Source organism: Fukomys damarensis, unplaced genomic scaffold, assembly GCF_012274545.1.
Source record: "Fukomys damarensis isolate Sample0158 unplaced genomic scaffold, DMR_v1.0_HiC HiC_scaffold_35, whole genome shotgun sequence".
Lineage (NCBI taxonomy): Eukaryota > Metazoa > Chordata > Mammalia > Rodentia > Bathyergidae > Fukomys > Fukomys damarensis.
In genome coordinates, this window is record NW_022900947.1 from 34368838 (window position 1) to 34387542 (window position 18705).

The 18705-nt window shown below is 35.4% G+C and overlaps 1 protein-coding gene across 1 annotated transcript in view; it reads right to left on the reverse strand.

Moving 5' to 3' along the window:
- Positions 1 to 858: 858 nt before the first annotated feature.
- The window catches only part of Kctd8 (potassium channel tetramerization domain containing 8), a gene marked incomplete at its 5' end in the record, with an annotated part of 229379 nt that continues 211532 nt past the window's right edge, over positions 859 to 18705 (reverse strand). The window contains one exon of the mRNA XM_010639110.2: positions 859 to 2161. Within this exon, the coding sequence (XP_010637412.1) occupies positions 1701 to 2161 (461 nt within the window). The remainder of the gene's footprint in view (positions 2162 to 18705) is intronic.

Below are 18705 nucleotides of genomic sequence, written 5' to 3' on the forward strand. Positions count from 1 at the left end.
GATTACAGAGTGGTAGATATAGGATTTGAAATTTGACAGCCTGACCACCAAGTTCTATCCTTTAGTGGAAGCTATATTCAACCACATTGGTACTGCCAACTTCCTGTAATCAAACAAAGAGCTCAAGAGTAGATATTTTTCTAAAGCCTGACAAATAGCTCAAGGTAAATTATATACCTTTTCCTTCACAGTACACGGTAGGTGATATTTTTCACAGTGTTACTTTACAAAATTAAAAAATGCATCCAAAATGATGATTTTTGCATTGGTTTAATAATGCACATCTCCTTCCATCATGCTGAAGAAATGACACCGCTAGAGTAGCACGACTTCCGTTTTTGAGTAATCAGAGAGGAGATGCAGTTCTATAATTGTCGAAGATATCTTTACCTCTCTCAGCCTATTCTTTATCAATATCTCTTGATATTATATATTTATTTTGTGGAGATAGGCAAAATTGTGTGGCTTTTGATCAGAACGCTGTGTCTACCTATACAAACTGGGAGAAATCACTTTTCATAAAAGCTGGAACCTTAGCGTATTATTTTCATCACTGTCTCCTGATTTGTATGCCATACTTCCCAATTTTCTGAGGGAAGGTTTATATCTATTTCTTAGCTTAAGTAACATTTTAGTATATTCTCAAATGAAGTGTTTATTCTTTTGTGGGTTAAGAGTTTATGAATAAACATATGGATTATTTGGATTTGACTCTACCTTAATTTTGAACTAGGTTTAAACTTATCAACATTACACATGCATCATTAGGCAGCATAGGTTTTTAAAGGAAAATGGAAGCCAAAAATCAAATATTTTAAAGAAAAGTCAATAGAAATCAAGGAATTCTAATACACTTTCCTTTTTTAATAAATACATAAAGCTTTTTACCATTTCCCTCAATTATTTTGATTAACATGATAATAGAATCTTTCAGAGCATCATTATACCAATTTTCACAGCCTGATGTACTCATTTCACAGAAATAATCATGACTAGCATTAATAGATGAATGTCGATGCCATAACACAACAGTATAAGGCATATTTACACCATATGAACATACAGAAACACCATACACATACACAAAATAATCACAGATTAAGAACTAAATTCAATTTCCTGGACAGCTTACATATACAGGCTTTGCCTGAAATTTTTTCCTTTTCTTTTTTGTTTTTTTTTTCTTTCCAAGCAACAAACAGATCTTCCCTATTTCTTGTGACTTATTGGTAACATTATTCTCATGCAGAAGTAATGCTTGTTTTATTGCATTAACATTTAAACAGTTTTAGATTTGTGTCCTGAAACCATCATCTACAATTTTACTTGATGTTGGCTCATCCATATTGTCATTTTAGTTGGTGTGGTATGTTAACGTGACTTTGGTGAGTTACAAAATGACAAACATGTCAGGTTGAATACAGTTCAAAAATCAAGATTGTAAGATTGTTGACCATGCACATGTTACTTTCATTCTTGCAAAACAGTTTGAATCAGGTAGATACACCATGTTGACTCCACAGTTATTGGCTCCACTTTTTAAATCATGTTTCTGGAAAGAACAACAACAAAAGATAATGAAAAAATACTGTCCACATCTACAGTTGACAAGAAAGAAGAGCAGCAAGGATCACACTGACCATCAGCCAGGGGGTATAAACACTGAATGTTGCTGAAATACCACAGGAATATAATAATTACTATAACCCATACTTCTGTAACAGTTCAGATTGCCACTGGCGTTTGCGCTCCGGAAAATAATCTGGAATGTGGATTTTTTTAAAATCCTGAATACACTTTTTCATTTCTTCTTCCACACTTAGCTTCTCACAGACTTTCTTTTTGGAAAGATTTGTTTCCCGGGACTTGCTGATGAGTGTCTGAAATAGTTCACTGTTTCTGCGCTTATCTGGTGGGGGCATCCACTGAACAGGTGCTTTTTTGGAGGGGCGATCCAGTGTTAAGGTGTTAGGTTGGTGAGCTGTGCCCTGCTGGGCATTGGGCAGGTTATCCTGGGGAGTGCTTGCTTCTGAGTGACTGTCACAGCTGGAAGTGGAGAGCTCATTACAGGAAGTCCCGCTTTCACTTCCTTTATCTGTAACTTTGTCGTGTTTCTTATCTTCATGTTCTTGTTTAGGTGACACTATTTTCTGAGGTGGTCCTAAAGATGAGAAAAAGAAAACGAAATAAATGGAAGGTCAAACTAAACTTTATAACTTCCATTTTAAACAGAGAACATTTATTACAAGAGAAACACTGGTTTTATTGCCGTAGCCTACATTTGAGGGATTAAACACAGCTGTCTAGGGTGCTCAGTACATCAAAAATGCAGCATCCAGATTAATTATTTACAGCAAAGTTTGCTGAATGGAATTTCTACATTAGTGGGTCATCAAAAGCTTTATGCTGAAAAAAAGACTTTTATTTTAGTAATTTAGTTATTTTAGTTATTTAGTTATTTTAGTTACTAGTTCCTGAACCCCGAAAAAGATACTAAAGTAAATATTTTGCTGGTCTTCTATATGCTGCATTAGATGCTTTGCTCATCTGTTACACCTACTGTATTAGTTTGTGTCATCTGTGTATTTATTTTGCCATTGTGAAGACAGAAAATTATGTTTGCTCTATTTTACACAGTAGCAGTATTTTCTAGGCCCAGAGGTACAATAACATCATTTACTCTCCAAGTGGGAGGTTGATTTAAATCTTACACCTTCCATCTCTTAATCTTGTTTCCTGCCTATTTCCTCAGAGAAAATTATTAAACTGCAATAAGATTTGGATGGATTTAAATACTGTGGTGAGAGTATGTAGTTGAAATATTGTATTCTCCTAAAATATAAGGCTCACCATTTGAGGTATATTACCTAGGATGACAATTTTCAGGAAGTGTTAGTATGTCAAGGTTATTCAAATACATCAACACTTTATTTCTAAGCGGGAGCATATTTTATTTTCCTTATCTTCACTGTGGGATTAGGCCCTCCATTTAACATTTATTTAACTCTGTTGCACACCCAGAACTATAATAAAAACCTGATTAAAGGAAATGCAAACATTCAGAGATCTTAGAGACCCAAATCTTATTTTCTTTTGGTCGTCTTTTATGAACAAGCTATATAAATAACCATGGGAATGAAGGAATCAGTATTTTTTAAAACAATCACCCAACGGCTTCTATAATATGTGTAGTCAGTGTGGAGAAGAACTAGTCTACCTCAGAGTGCCCTCATCTTGGAGGGATAATGGAATCACTTGGAAAGATTTGGATTATCCTAGAATGGTTGATGTAATGCAGTGCCATCTGAATACTGACCCACTTGGGAGATGCAGTTGATTTCACTTTACAGGAAAAATTTTAAATCTTTGTTCATTCTATACGTGTGAAATCAACTAATAACCAATATATACCCATGGATGACTTTTGGTGATGAAACAAACCAACAGAAACATTTTCATAAAATCACCTCCTATGAACATCACACTGCTGTTACTATCACAAAATTTTCTATTCAAAAGCAGAATGCAAGTACAGTGGAATGCACCTGCAGCTCCAACTACTACAGAGGCTAAAGTAGGAGCAAGGCTTGGGCCCATAGTTTTCAAACCAGCCTGGTCAACACAGTCAAACTCTCTCCACATACTCAGGCTCCATCAGATTTATTTATAATAAAAATAGTTTTAAAACAAAAAATAATAGTTGATACCAAATATTTATTTGAGGGAAATTAAAAACTTGAAACAAATTTTTTCGCAATTACACGTTGTAACCTGACTATGGTACTGGTCCCCCACCTGTATACATTTGTGAAAATCCATAAAATTATATATTTAAACTGAAAAGATTTTTCTGTATGCAAGCTGTGTCTTATAAATTGGACCCCCACAATATTTTTAAAAATTTAAATGTGCCTGTCAGAGGGAAGATCAGAAACAACTTTGCAAACTTCCTTTGTCCACAATCTCATAAAGCTGGTATTTTCTAATGCTTAGAGCTGCTTAGAAGGAATGTTCACTAATACATTTAGAAGTATTTAAAAATAAAATTATGGACAATTTTAAAAAGTGTTGTTACTGTTTGTTTTTCCAGACTCACTTATTTTGATTTTATTTCTTCTGTCAGAAGGAATGGGATTGAAGGGGTAGAAAACTGCCCTGCTAACATTTGGTGTTGGGCTTGCCCAGACCCTGTATCTCTATTTTCCTCCTTTTTCTCTTTCCCTCCTTCCCTTTTTTAACTTTTCTCTTTCCAGATTTCGTTATAGTGAGGTTCATTCCTTCAGGTCTCCAGGTAATTACCTTGGTGCATTGCCCACATACTTGTTAATGATCCATATTAAACATTTTTATATTACACATTCGGTATGCCCTCCCATTCTTTCTGGGTCTGACTGATAGACACATAGTGGCAATAAGCCATTCACTCCATTGACTAGAAGATTGTTACTGCAAAAATCTTTTTGCATTCACGTCATAGTACCATAGGAGTCATTTAAAAAGCAGGGTGGGGTTGGAATCATACTGACTAGGATTCAAATTTAGGCTAACAAACATTAGTTTTGTGATACTTTACTTCCCATGCAAAATATTAAGCTCCTCTAGTCTTTAATCTGCTCATCCATAAATACTGTATTATTTTCTTTATAGAGTTATTTTGAGACTAGATAATATGCCAGATAAAATGAAGTGGTATGACTATTCTCAACAAATAGAGCATATCAATATACACTAGTGGAATTTCTAAAGCATAGATGTTTTTAAATAAATATTCATGTTCATCCTTAAAGATTTTATTTCAGTGTGCTAAAGAGCTTCTAGTTGAGTGCTTTCTATCGAGGTGGGGTGTTGGAGGAAATGTGTTTGTTTAATCATCTTTATGGAGCAATGTGAACCCAAGCAAACATGAAACTCACCATCCTAACAGAACATGAAATACAAATAGTGTTTTTTTCAATCCTCTGAATGAAATTAATCAAAAATCCCCAAAGGAAAAGAAAAGGTACAATTTTTATGACCAGTGATGGCTAAAGGATTAAAGTACAGTACAAATATCTGAGCAAACCAATTTACCTTAAGGATAAATAAGTGATGAGAAAAATCACTTCCTGTTAATAGGGGATAGAATGTTAGATAGATACCCAGTCAGAGTAATAACATGAAGATGGATAGTAGTACAGAAAGAGGATACAATACACCACTAAAACATTCTGTTTCTGTTCACTGGGAGAAATAATTCTTAATGAGGCATACCAGAAGGAAAACAGAGTAGTTCCAAGTCTGCGTTCAGCTATGGAAGTTACTAATATTCCCAGTAGTTTTACAATTTAATGATGAAAATAAGCCCCTATAACACATATATACACACAAATGCAGGTGCTTTAAAATAAATCATAATACAACATACATGCGATAAAATTGATTACTATTTTATTTAAAAATGAAAGATCAGTTTAACAATTTAAAAAATATGAAAAATCAAGGAATGGGAATAACATGACTATTATAAATTCTATGTCTTTTCAACCAATATGAAAATTGAATATGTACCTGGATAATCTTACCGAAAGAAATTTTCTCTGGGAGTTAGAACATTAATAAGATTTCCATCTCCCATCCAAGTACTAACCAGGCCCGACCCTACTTAGCTTCCGAGATCAGACGTGATTGGGCAAATTCAGGGTGGTATGGCCGTACTGGCACAGTTTGTAATAGCTAAAACTTGGAAACAGCCCATTTGCCCATCAGTTGGAGACTGGATACAGAAGAAGTGGTTTTTCTATAAAATTTAATACTACCTAACCATAAAGAATGAGAAATTAGATTCATAAGAAAATGGATACATATTGAGGATATACTCCCAAGTGAAATAGATAAGTCACACATGTGTAAATACCGAATAGTTACTCTGGTGTATAATGGTACATAAGATCCTAATGGTATAATTGACAATGTGAAATAGGAAGAAAGGGGCTAAAGGTATTGGGAAAGTGGGAAGGGTAAGGGAAAGGGAATAAGGGAAAAGGAAAAAAAAATGAGAAACTGAAAAAATGGAAATAAAGTGTTTGTAAATGGGAAGGGAAGGAGGGGGTGAAGGGAGGGCAGGGACAAGGGGAAAAAATGAGAACCAAGACCTGTCATGTAAAGGTATAAGATCCCAATGATGAATGTAACTGTATTGTATACCTGAAATACACCAATAAACTCAATGAGAAAAAAAAAGATTTACATCAGTAAGATATGAAAGGGAAAATACAAGTGTGCTTTGGTGGTCTCTTCAGCTAGTCTTTTTCCACCACATAAATAACTAGTTCGCACTTATCCAACTATAAGTAATTAACCAGTAAATAGGCAAATCTCTTACCTGAGATTTATCTTTAAAAATAATTATTTAAAGGTGTTGACTTAAATACATAATTACACCTAGAAACTTTTAAATTTGGGGATAACTGCTCAATTTTTCATTTTCCGATTTGGTATAAAAATAGACCAGGATATTATCACTGTATCCATTGAGCATATTTCAATGGAAAATGTGGCTTCATTTTCCCAGGACACCTGCCAACCAATTCGCAAAAATTTTTGGAGGGCAGTCCGTACAAATATACACATTTTACACTAATTTATTATGCTAATATTTTTACTATTGTAGGAATAACCTTGGAAGACCTGGGTTTCATCCTGGCCCAGGTACTAAAACAAAGCAAGTATTTTGTGCTGGTTTAAAATATTATAATATTAGGAATTTTATTTTTTATCAGTTTGAGGTTTGTCCCTAATTATGTTGTAAAATTCTGTAATTATAAATGGTATAATGAATAGGAGTCTATCAAGCCAAAACTTTTTTAAGAAATATTAAGTATCAGCAGTTACCATGAATAGAAATTAGCTCTTAGGACAGGGAAACAAATTTAATTTCTACTATAGTGCTTCACAGAATTTCAGGGCTCAAAAATAACATTCATAAGCTCACTGAAGTGTAATCCAAGAAGGTAATATCTACTTACTTCTGTTTAATTATTCCTATTCTTATTGTTAAAGCAAGATTAGTGACAATTATGCCTAAATTCTATAGTGCAGTCTGTCTGGGTTCACACTATAGTTCAACATTTTAGGTTTGTTTGCTTCAGCAAGCTTTTTACATTCTTTGGGAATCAGTTTCCTATGGATCCATTTCAGCTTTCTTGAAAGAATTAAATGATTTAATACATGTAAAGTACTTGTAATGAGTCTGCCGTGTGTAAATGCTCAAAAATGTTGATTACAAATATTTAAAGTAAGTATCTGTGTGCTACTGACCATAGCACAGGGATTTTTGTTTGTTTGAATATAGACTATACTGACTTGTCAGGAACTAGGTGTAAAGACCACAGGTTGGGCCGAACTCTCCTTGAGACGTGGGAGAGGAGATATCAAGCCAAGCCCCCACTTGGGCTGTGTGTTAGCATGCCGGTGCCATACAGTTTCAAAGACAGAATCAATGACAACTAAAGTCCAATTAAAGAAAATACACATTCAGTTGCAGTCTGTAAATTATGAGAACCTGATCAACTCTCCCTGAACCCTGGGATCACATGCTTGCTTGTTTCTTTTTTGTGCAATCTAATGAAAATGAGGAGCACTGTCAGATTGGGGCGCTTGGTCCACCTGAGGTGAAATTTACCTGGTCCTCCTGTTCTAAATTATCATCGTGTCTTTTATCTTTAACCCTTGTTCACTGCCCCTGAGGGTGGAATAAACTCATAGGTTGGCTCCTATATTGACTGAGGAATACAAATTCTTCCACTTCAACTCTGGCTCAGCATATATTAATTATGCACATATGAATTAAGACCTGGTGTCTTTATGTTTTAATTTGAACAATTTTATCTATTAAAATGAAATTAGAAGAGTAAGAACTAGTCATGTGGCTATGGTAAAATTTAAAAATATGCTAAAGAAATTTTTAATCTATAAAACTCCATACTAGCTAAACTATTGCTAGTTAATGGTCTAGAATCATCGACTATATAAAGATACAGGTTTGGGAGGCTATTATTTATTCTTTATATCTATAAAGGAATTTAAGAAAATAAAATAAAAGGCCCTGTTGTATCAAAAGTGTCTGAACTAAAAGCAATGGGAAAAAGAATCACATTAAATAAAATAAAAACATATGGAAGATGTTCATAGGCCAAAACTTATAAGGGTCACCAAAACAAGGCTTTTGAATAATTCCTTTGGGTGTTATTTTACTGAAATACAAAGGAAGAAAAACAGTTTTTCCCAGTCCTTGGGAAGAAAGCATGGTATAGAAAAAAATCAAATGTCAATAGTGTCCTTAAAAAGACCACATGACTGATTTCTGGTTAGAACATGAATGCAGGCATGTTCAATAAAAGTACCTCTGATTTCTTCTTTGAGTAAAATAGAATTTCCAAATGAAATCTGTGTACCTCAGCACACTTGAAAAAAAATCTCTTTTATTTTAATCTCTTTATCTATCTAGTAATGATAAAATAGACTAAGTCTGTACAATTCATCTGCAAAAAGCATAATTCCCAGAAGGGAAATTACCCTTTAATGGTGCTAAGCTCAATGATGTGTGAATGGTTATGTAGCACTTGAATGGAATGAACCAATCCATCTTAAATATTAGTACCACATGCTTCTAAGTATTAAGCTGTTGAATCAAAAGAGAAATAACTTCATTACTATTCCACTAACATTTAGGGAGCACCTAAGGTATCCGAGACAGAGTGTTAGTTACAAGGACAGCATACGCATGTGTAACTCCCCCCCCACATAAGCATCGTCCCTATTATGAAGCAGTTTAGATTTCTTATCAAGTCAAATGGGCCAGTACAGATGGGGCTAAAGTCTCAGTCTGGCCTTTGGGAGGGAGCTAGGAGTAAAAGGTGTTTGGACTGAGCTAAGGTAACGGAGTCATTTTTTATTCACCAGCAAAATCTCTATATTAATTCAAAACATAGAGGTTATATAGATCTGTTCATCTTACAGCAAAAGACTATTTAGATGAATAAAATTTAATTTGTACATGAAGGGTAAAATGAAAAAATATTACAGAGGAAATATTGTAGTACTTTTTTTTTTAATCTTGATACCCTTAGTGGCCAATTATTCTATCTGTCCTTCCACTCACTTTTGATTGTAAGTTTTCACTTATATCATGTCTCCCAGTCCTAAGTTGTAAACCCCTTGGAGGTGCAAATTGTGCCTTTTATCTTATCATGTGTCTTGATGAGAGTGAATGCTTAATTATACTAATAAAATTATCTTCTCTCCAAATTTCTAGAGTATCTAAATGGATTATAGCATTTACTTTTCACTTCACATTCAATATATTTTATATAGCTAAATATTCTCTAAGATCACCAAATCATTGCTTGTTAGTTGGATTTTTGTTTCTAGGAGTAATGGGTAAACCACTATAAGGATAAAAGATTTATTTTGGTCATGGAGTCAGAGACTTCTGTCCATTTTCAGTTGTTCATTTTAACTTCATAAAAAGAAAAACTTCCAGGTACAGTGGTGCATACCTGTAATCCCAGCTACTGGAGAGGCTGAAGCAGGAGAATCCTAAGTTCAAGGACAGCCTGGGCAATATGGCAAGGCCCCGTGTGAAAATAAAAAACAAAATAAAGTGAAAGCTAAGCTCAGTCGTAGAGCGTCCCGGGTTGTATTGACAGAGATGGAGACAGAACGGAGGTGGAGATGGAGATGGTAGAGACAGAGAGAGACAGAAAGACACAGAGACAGAGAGAGAGAGAATTTCAGAACTGTGTTTAGGAAAGAAAAATGATTCCGTACTGTTTTTCAAGGGAATTCTGTGTCACTTGCCTCATTATAACCAAAAATTGAACTTAAATATGCCTAGCAGGAAAGTGTTAGGTGTTCACTCATGATCTCAGACTTCCTATCACATGCAAAACTGTTACAGACACTTTGCAAGAATTCTACATTAAAAGTGATCTCCATATTTTCCCCATGGGATCTAGGATATTGTACCTAATTTATCTTTCTTACACTTATAACAAAGGGGAAAAAAATGAAGATTCCTAGGTTCCTTTAGGGTCCTGAAATGACGGTGGATAAACAACTTCTTGCTTATTCCATTTCTCACCTCTGAATCCACCATTTCTTAGCACTGATTTTTTTCCCACATGTTTAAATATCCACCTTCTACGGACCTCCTTTTTCACAGGCACAAAATATGTGAGAAGGATGACTTATCTGGATTTCAGAGTTATGAACAAAAGCCAGTGCTTGTTGTTGTTGTTTTTTTTTTTTCCTCATGTATAAAACTTGGATTACAACACCTACCTACAAGGTGGTTGGCAAAGATTAATGAGAAATCTGTGCAATTTACCTGTGTCTACTGGCTCTGTGAGGGGGAAGATGCGTTCAGCAAACACGGATTGGGGCTGCACTTCTGATGTGCTGTGTATGACATAAACCCACATGAGTTGTAAATTATACAGTACTGCCCTAAGCCCGAGACAAAACTGTCAGTGACAACAATGGGAGCAGAGTTTGTGAATGGGAGAAAAAAGGCTGATAGTCTTAGCAGAACAGAAACAACCTGAGGCAGAAAGCCATCAATCAGGGGATTTATATTTGTTGGATTTTTTGATATTCATTATTTCCTGCCTGGAAATAAATATTTTCAAGTATTTCTAGCAGTGTTAAAAAGTGCAAAGTCTTGTAGCTTTAATGCTATTTAATGTGAGCGCTGACTCTTTTCACTTTGAGATTTATAAAAGCACGTCTGTTATGGAGGCAGCCTAGTGCAGACATGCTACAGTGAACGAGAAATTGAAGCCGCTATGTGCACAGTAGAATTTAATGTCATTTTGTGATATACTAAAAACAAATAAAATAAAACAAAACAAAAATCCAATAGCATCCCACCTTCAAAAATAGCAAAATTGTGTTTGAGGTGAAGGTCTGAGAACTACTAGCTGGGTGCTGAAATACGTCTTTAAAATTCATTTTCTTATTCTGCTTAAGAAGGATTAAAAATATAGCATTTCCTTTTGAGGGTGGCTTTGTGTCGAGATTTGTGTGAGGAAGAGCTTTGTAGTAGGGTTCAACACGGCCCCAGAAAGGAGAACAGGTCCTAATCCCTGGAATTTATAAATGTCACTTGATATAGCAAGCCTCTGCAGATATGATTAGGGATTTTGAGATGGTGGAATTATTCTAGATTACCTGGTTGACCACAAATTCAATTACTGCTGTCTTTACAAGGTGAATGAAGAGGAAGATCTGATACGCACAGAGAAGTAAGAGGAAATAGAACCGTGACCACAGAGTAGAGACTCAGATAATGCAGCTATAAATCAAGGAATCGAGGTAGGCACCAGAGGCTGGCAAAAGCAAATGCTGTCTAACTTTGCAAAATTTGGAGGTGTTGTTGCCCTGAGACAGATTGATTTTGTCCCAGTAAATCTGATTTCAGATCCATGCCTCTGATTATATGAGAAAATGAATTTATGCTTTTTAGAACCACTAGCTTTATAGTAGTTACACCAACCACTGGAAGTTAATACAAGTTCATTAAGTCTAATGCCTATGGACTGTGGTGGCTATTGCATTATATCATAAAAATGAACGTAATTAACCCTAATGTAAGGACTATCTTGGCTCTGATTATAGCATCATAATTTCTCTATTAAAATTAAATCTCTTTCAGGCTTTATCCTGTTCTGTGAAATTTACTCTTGTAACGTTAAGATCGGAATATTGAATGGTAAATCACTATATGGTTTACTTGGTCTAGGAAAATATCAATGTTTTAATTAGTCAATTTAATGGTACATTTTAGATATGCATAATTATCACATTCATCATGGGGAATTTGTACCTGTACATTAGCATATCTTGATTCTTTTTTTTCTTCCATTCCCCTCCCCTCCCTTCAACCCCTCTTCCCTTCCTTATTTACAAAAGCTTGTTTCCATTCTCTCTGCTCTTTTCTATTTTCTTTTGCCCTTCTTCCTTTCCCCTTCCTCCTTCCCTATTCCCCCTTCCCATTTGAACTTTTAATTCGTGTTTCACAATATCTATTTTACATTTTGGTCCTTATTTGGACTTTTTGTTTCTTACACCAGAGAATGCAGTATTTAAACATTTGTGCCCAATTTATTGCACTTGAGTATCTTCTCAAAGTGCAACCATTTACCTAGAAATTTCTCAAGCTTATCCTTATTTATGGCTGAATAGTACTCCATTGTATAAAAAAAAAACACATCTTCTTTAGGCATTCATCAATCGATGGGCATTTCGGCTGTTTCAGAGATTTAGTTATTACAGACTGGTGCTATAAGGATGGGTATGCATATATTGCTGTGGTATGATAATTTTTATTCTTTTGGGAAGATACCCAGAAGGTAAATACCTGGGTCATATGGGACTTGTAATTCTAGTTTTTTGAACAATCTCCACACTGCTTTCCACAGAAGCTGCACAAGTTTATACTCCCCTCACCAACAGTGGAAAAGCATTCTTTTATTTCAACATCCCTGCCAGCATTTGTTTTTGGTTGATTTCTTGATACTAGCCATTATTTCTAGAGTGAGAGCGCATCTCCACTTTGTCTTAATTTGCATTTCTTGAATAACCAGTGGTATTAAACATTTTTATGTATTTATTTGGCATTTGTACTTCTTCATCTGATAAGTGTCTATTCATCACATAAGTCAATTTTTGAGGTAAAGAGGATATCAGAAAATGGAAAAAGATATCCCTTCTTATTGGTCAGGAAGAACTAATACAGTGAAAATGGCCATACTTCCAAAATTGCTATACATATTTAATGCAATCCCAATCCAAAATACTAATAGCATATTTCACAGAATTAGAGAAAATAATCCTAAAATTCATTTGGAACCAGAAGAGAGCTAGAATAGCATAAACAATTCTGGGCAACAAAGACAAGGCAGGAGCCTCACAATCCCTGACATGAAAGTATACTACAGAGCTACTGTGATAAAAACAGCATACTTCTTGCTAAAAAACAAAAAAAAACAAAAAAAGAAAAGAACCAAAGATCAATCAAACAGACTAGAAAACCAAGAAACAACTCCAAACGCACTCAGCCACCTTATCTTTGACAAAGGGGCCAAACAACTTCCCTGGAAGAAAAATAGCCTCTTTAATAAGTGGTACTGGAAAAAAACAGCTTTCCACAGACCGAAGACCAGCACCAGACCCATTTCTCTCACCGTGAGCTAAACTAAAATAAAAATGGATCAAAGATCTACATATTAAAACAGAAGCACTAAATTTGCTGGAAGATAAAATAGGTAGAGCCCTACAAGACATAGGAGTAGGCAAAGACTTTATGAACAAAACCCAGTCATATGTGAAATATCACAAAGAATCAACAATTGTGATCTCATCTTATTAAAAAGCTTTTGCACAGCAAAACAAATTATCAACCGAGTAAAGAGACAGCCCACAGAGTAGCAAAAAATTTTGCCAGCTTTTCCTCAGAGGGAGGACTAATGTCTAGAATATACAAAGAACTGAAAAAAAAATCAGACTTCCCAAACTGAAAATTCCAGTATTTAGTCATAGTTTATCTCTTCAAATATTTCCATCCATTGGTCCCCTGTCTGCCTTTTGCAGCAACATGGAATGAATTTATTCCCTTATTTCAGCAAATAGCCCTTAATTTTTGGGGAATTCGTTATATCTATTTCAGTTATACAAATGAGTCGATACTTGGATGAACATTATAGTCTCTTTATCTCATCTTGTTTCCCAAAATACACTATACTCTATTTACAAACACAGCAAACCATCTGCTCATTCCAACACACACACACACACCACAGCATACACAAACATGTTATCATAATCATAGAAAGTCTCCACATACATTTCTATTACCTATTCATTCCTTGAAGCTCACATGTTTCTACTGCCTTCTCCTATACTTCCAAAACTATACACAAAAAACGAGGCTTTTTCCTCCAAATCAGTTCCTCCTCTTGTGATTTTTACTTTTTCTTTCCTTTATAAATTCTCTGCAATTCTTAATCCCCCATGTTTGGAATCTTGGACTCCTTTTTGCTATTCTAATCCCCACTCTTTTTCACTGCTTCCCCATAGGAACAGCCTCCGAAATCCTACTGAGTGTCCTTTGCCTTTTCATCACCTTCATCCTCACAGTTATGGCCCTCATCAGCCGTTACTCATACATGAATTGCATGGGTTCCTAGAAATCCTTTTACTTCTAATATCTACCTCCTATTCCATACAAAGACATAGGTCCCAGCTCTACCGAAATGCAACAGAATTCTTACTCTGGTACCTGTTCTCAGACATCTGGACTTTTCCAAAATATCAAAATCTTATAGTTCCACAATAGTACTTTTTGTGGCTTGGTCTCACCTTAAACTCCAAAATTCATTCTCTATTAACCCCAGACTGTATCCCAGCCAAAGTAGATGAATTAATATTTCGTCAATATCACACACATTTATTTTCAGTTCCCTTCTCATGTGAATGACAGGTTGATTTCAGTTTTTAGTTACACTTATCTCCATGAACTTTATTGACTGTGTCTATGTGTGTTTGATCATATTACAACTCCACTGCACGCTCATTATATTTAAAATATTCAAAACACAGGGTACAGTAGTAGACTTATAACCTATACTGGGCTAATTATTAAACTTTATAAAGTCAGCTGTGCAATTTACATCAAAGACAGGAGATAGAAGACAGATAATCTATGTGATTGAATAACAGGAAATATCCGGAGTGCTCTAAACTGTTCATGAGGAGAAAGAGAGAGAAGGCCTTTGCATTTCTGTCCAAACATCTCACAAATATGACTGCAGGTGGCTGAATCCTTCAGCTCCAAGGACGCCAGGAGAGAGTGAGAACTGAAAGAAAGTTCTGGCAGAGTGTGGGTGTCTTGATCAGTGATTCTTCTGGACAGCTCCACTTGTTAATCAAGTATTTTTAAGCCAAAGAAAATATAAATTATAGGAGAAAATTCCTTTTATAAATTGTTTTTTTTTTCAGCTTTAATTGAGTTTATTGGTACATTTTAGGGATACAGTACAGTTACATTCATTGTTGGGATCTTGTACCTCTGCATGACAAGTCTTGATTCTCATTTTTTCCCCTTACCTCTGCCCTCCCTTCACCCCCTCCTCCCCTCCCCATCTACAAACACTTTATTTTCATCTTTTCATTCTCTCACATTTTTTTCTCTTCCCTTTTTACTCTTCCCCTACCCATCCCACCTTCCCTACACCTTTAGCTCCTTTCTTCCCATTTCTAAATGTCAGTAATCTTATTAGAATCTTATGCATTGTTGCAGATTATTCACACCAGGGAAACTATTCGGTATTTACACATGTGTGACTTATTTATTTCACTTAGGAGTATATCTTCAATATGTACCCATTTACCTATGAATGAATCTATTTTCTCATTCTTTATGGCTGAGTAATATTCCATTTTATAGAAAAACCACATCTTTATCCAGTTTCCAACGGATGGGCAAATGGGCTGTTTCCAAGATTTAGCTATTACAAACTGTGCCGCTATAAACATGGGTGCACATACTTCTCTGTGATATGATTCTTTTAGTTCTCTTGGAAAGATACCCAGCAGAGGGATGGCTGGGTCAAATGGAACCTCCATTCCAATCTCTCTGAGGTATCTCCATATTGATTTCCGTAGTGGTTGCACCAGTCTGCACTCCCACCAACAGTGGAGAAGGGTTCCTTTCTCCCCACAACCCCGCCAACATTTGTTATTGTGTGATTTCTTGATAGCAGCCATTCTTTGTGGGGTGAGGTGGAATCTCAGTGTTGTTTTCATCTGCATCTCTCGAATGACCACTTATGTGGAACATTTTTTCAAATATTTTCTTGCTGCTTTTACTTCTTTGTCTGAGAAATGTCTGTTTATTTCGGATGCCCATTTTTGAATCGGGTCTTTATATTTGGGGGGACTGATTGTTTTGAGTTCTTTATATATCCTTGATAATAGTCCTTTGTCTGAGGAACAGCTGGTAAAAATTTTTTCCCACATTGTAGATTGAGGAAATGGAAATTTAAAAGGCTCAGGGCATGTGGCTAAGCACACAGAATAGGATTGGTACTAGGGATTGCATACCTGTAATCCCTGTAATCCCAGCACTGCAGGAGACTGAGGCAGAAGGACTGCAAGTCTGAACCCAGCCTAGGCAACTCTCAAAATAAAAAGTAAATAAAGGGCGGGAATATAGCTCAATGTGAAGGCAGTGGGTTCAATCCCCCGTAACACAGAGACAGACAAACAAACAAACTAAAGTACAAGCACAAACAGAAGGTTTGTGTAGGAAAAAGAACTAATCATTGTGTAATAGCCCAAGTCAAGGGGCAGGGAAAGGAAGAGCCTTGAGATAGAGAAAGGATGAAGGAAGAGGAAGGATTATAGCTTTTATTTTGCCTAGCTGCAAGAACGAAGTCTTCAAGAATGCTTTTAACTACCAAATTACATGAATCACGATTTGCTAGGAAGGAAGAAACCTTAGTGATTATAAATTGTTTTAAATATTTCATTAGATGCAAACAACTTTGAAATATAACCAAAAATTCTTCTCACGAAGCAACTTGAATTATGTGTTGACTTTATTTGTTACTAGAGAACTCTAAACACTCAATGCTTAATGTGTAAACTAAACTATTTACTGCACATTTTATCTAACTTACCAGAAAATTTGGGGAAATGTAGAGTAATTAAGGCAGAAATAATGCAAGTGTGTGATTTCTCAGTGAATTATTATGAGAGTAACCTGCACAATTTAAAGCATCCAGGGTGTGATTCTACTAATAGGATATTATTTGTAATATCATTTGTATCCAGCATATGTATTATTGATTTTATTATTGTAAATATTATTATTGTCCCACACTGAGCTCCTCATCCATTCCTGTGTCCCGGGGAGGAAATCTGATTTAAGAAGTGAAGGTGTAAGGTATATACCAAGGGAAATATAGGCAGACATGCAGACATACACATGATATAAATATCCTTTTGAAAGTGTGACCAAAATTCAGAAATCACCATGGTTTGAGTAAAATTGTCTTGTAGTAGCCCACAGCAATGTGCTACCATGTTACCTCATCCTAGAAAGCCACTGGACAAAGTAGATAATTAGCTGAGAGATAACAATGGAATCAGTTCAATTGTTAATTTTCTGTTTTGTGGTCCCCTAATCAAGACTAGGGCCTTACACATGGTAGGCAAGTGTTTTGCCAGTAAGCTATATGTCCTCCTTCCAGGCCAAAATGATTTTACTCAATTCAAGTTGAACCAAGTTAGTTAAAAGTTATAATGATATTTCCCATTCATTGAATGCCTCCTATTGACCAAATGCCACACTTCTGCACTATATACAGCATCTCTTTTGTACCTAATAAAATAGATGTGTACCTGGCACATTTTCTGAAGGAAGGAACTGAGTCTCAGAGAAGTTATAAAACTTCATGAGTCATATGTGGAGGAGGCAGAGACAGTATCCTGATGTGGGTCTGTCTGACTTCAGAGCTTATGCTGAGCCATGCTCTCATATAAACCTCAACAACTATTGAAAGTGGTGTCAAAAATCAAATGCTTTGAAATCCCGAACTAGAGCTATAATTCTCATATGTTTCACATTCTAATAGGATTAAACGGAGATTCATATATGTGAAAATTTGGGGATAAAAATGCTTAACTTGCTGTGTGTGGTGGCCCACGCCTGTAATCCCAGCACTCAGGAGGATAAGGTGGGAGGATGGCTGTGAGTTTGAGACCAACCTGGGCTACATAGTGAGTTCCAGGTCAGTCTCAACTACATAGTGAGACCCTGTCTCAAAAAAACAAAAAAAAAAACAAAAAAAACAAACAAACAAACAAAAAAGCTTAACTGTATCTGAGTGTATTTATTTAAGTAAATTTAATGTAGTATTTATTTATATCACAACAGTTTTAACAAAAAAAGAATTTAAAGAATACACATATGATACTGTAGATAGTGTTTTTTTACAGCTTACTGTGATGATTACTGGGAGTAAGACAATTTGACCTAGCAATTTTATAAAATGTTTAGGGTACAATATCCTCTGAAACATATAATTTTTGTGAAATTAGACCAATAATGAAAAGATCTTTTACATTAGTTAGATGGGGTCTGCCTAAGACACTGATGAGGTTTAAAAAAAACATTATTCAGGGCTGGGGATGTGGCTTAGCAGTGTAGTGCCTGCCAGGCTAGTGAGAGGCCTTGAGTTTGATATCATAATGTGAATCCCACTGTAAACTTTTAGAGTGAGATTAGGAAGATAAATAAGATATCAAAGGAAGATAACAGAATAGACAGAATAAGGGGATTAGGACCTGTGGCTGCTCAGGTACTATACTTCCCAAAATATTAGAGTTTTACACGAGCAGGCACCTTTAGGATGTATCTTTACCATGATATGCATCATTTTATCAAGAAATGTTTTGACACAAGGCTAAAATTTTATCCTAAGAGCTTTCAGAGCTTAATTAAATAACGAGGAGATTCTGTCAGGATGCACTGAATTTTTCAATTATTTCATAGTGCACTTCTGTTGAAACCTAGAATTTCAACAAGAAAACAATGTCAATCTTCTTTTCTGACATTAAACACTTATAAATTAAAAGTAGAAGATTGTGAAGTTCTGCTAATAA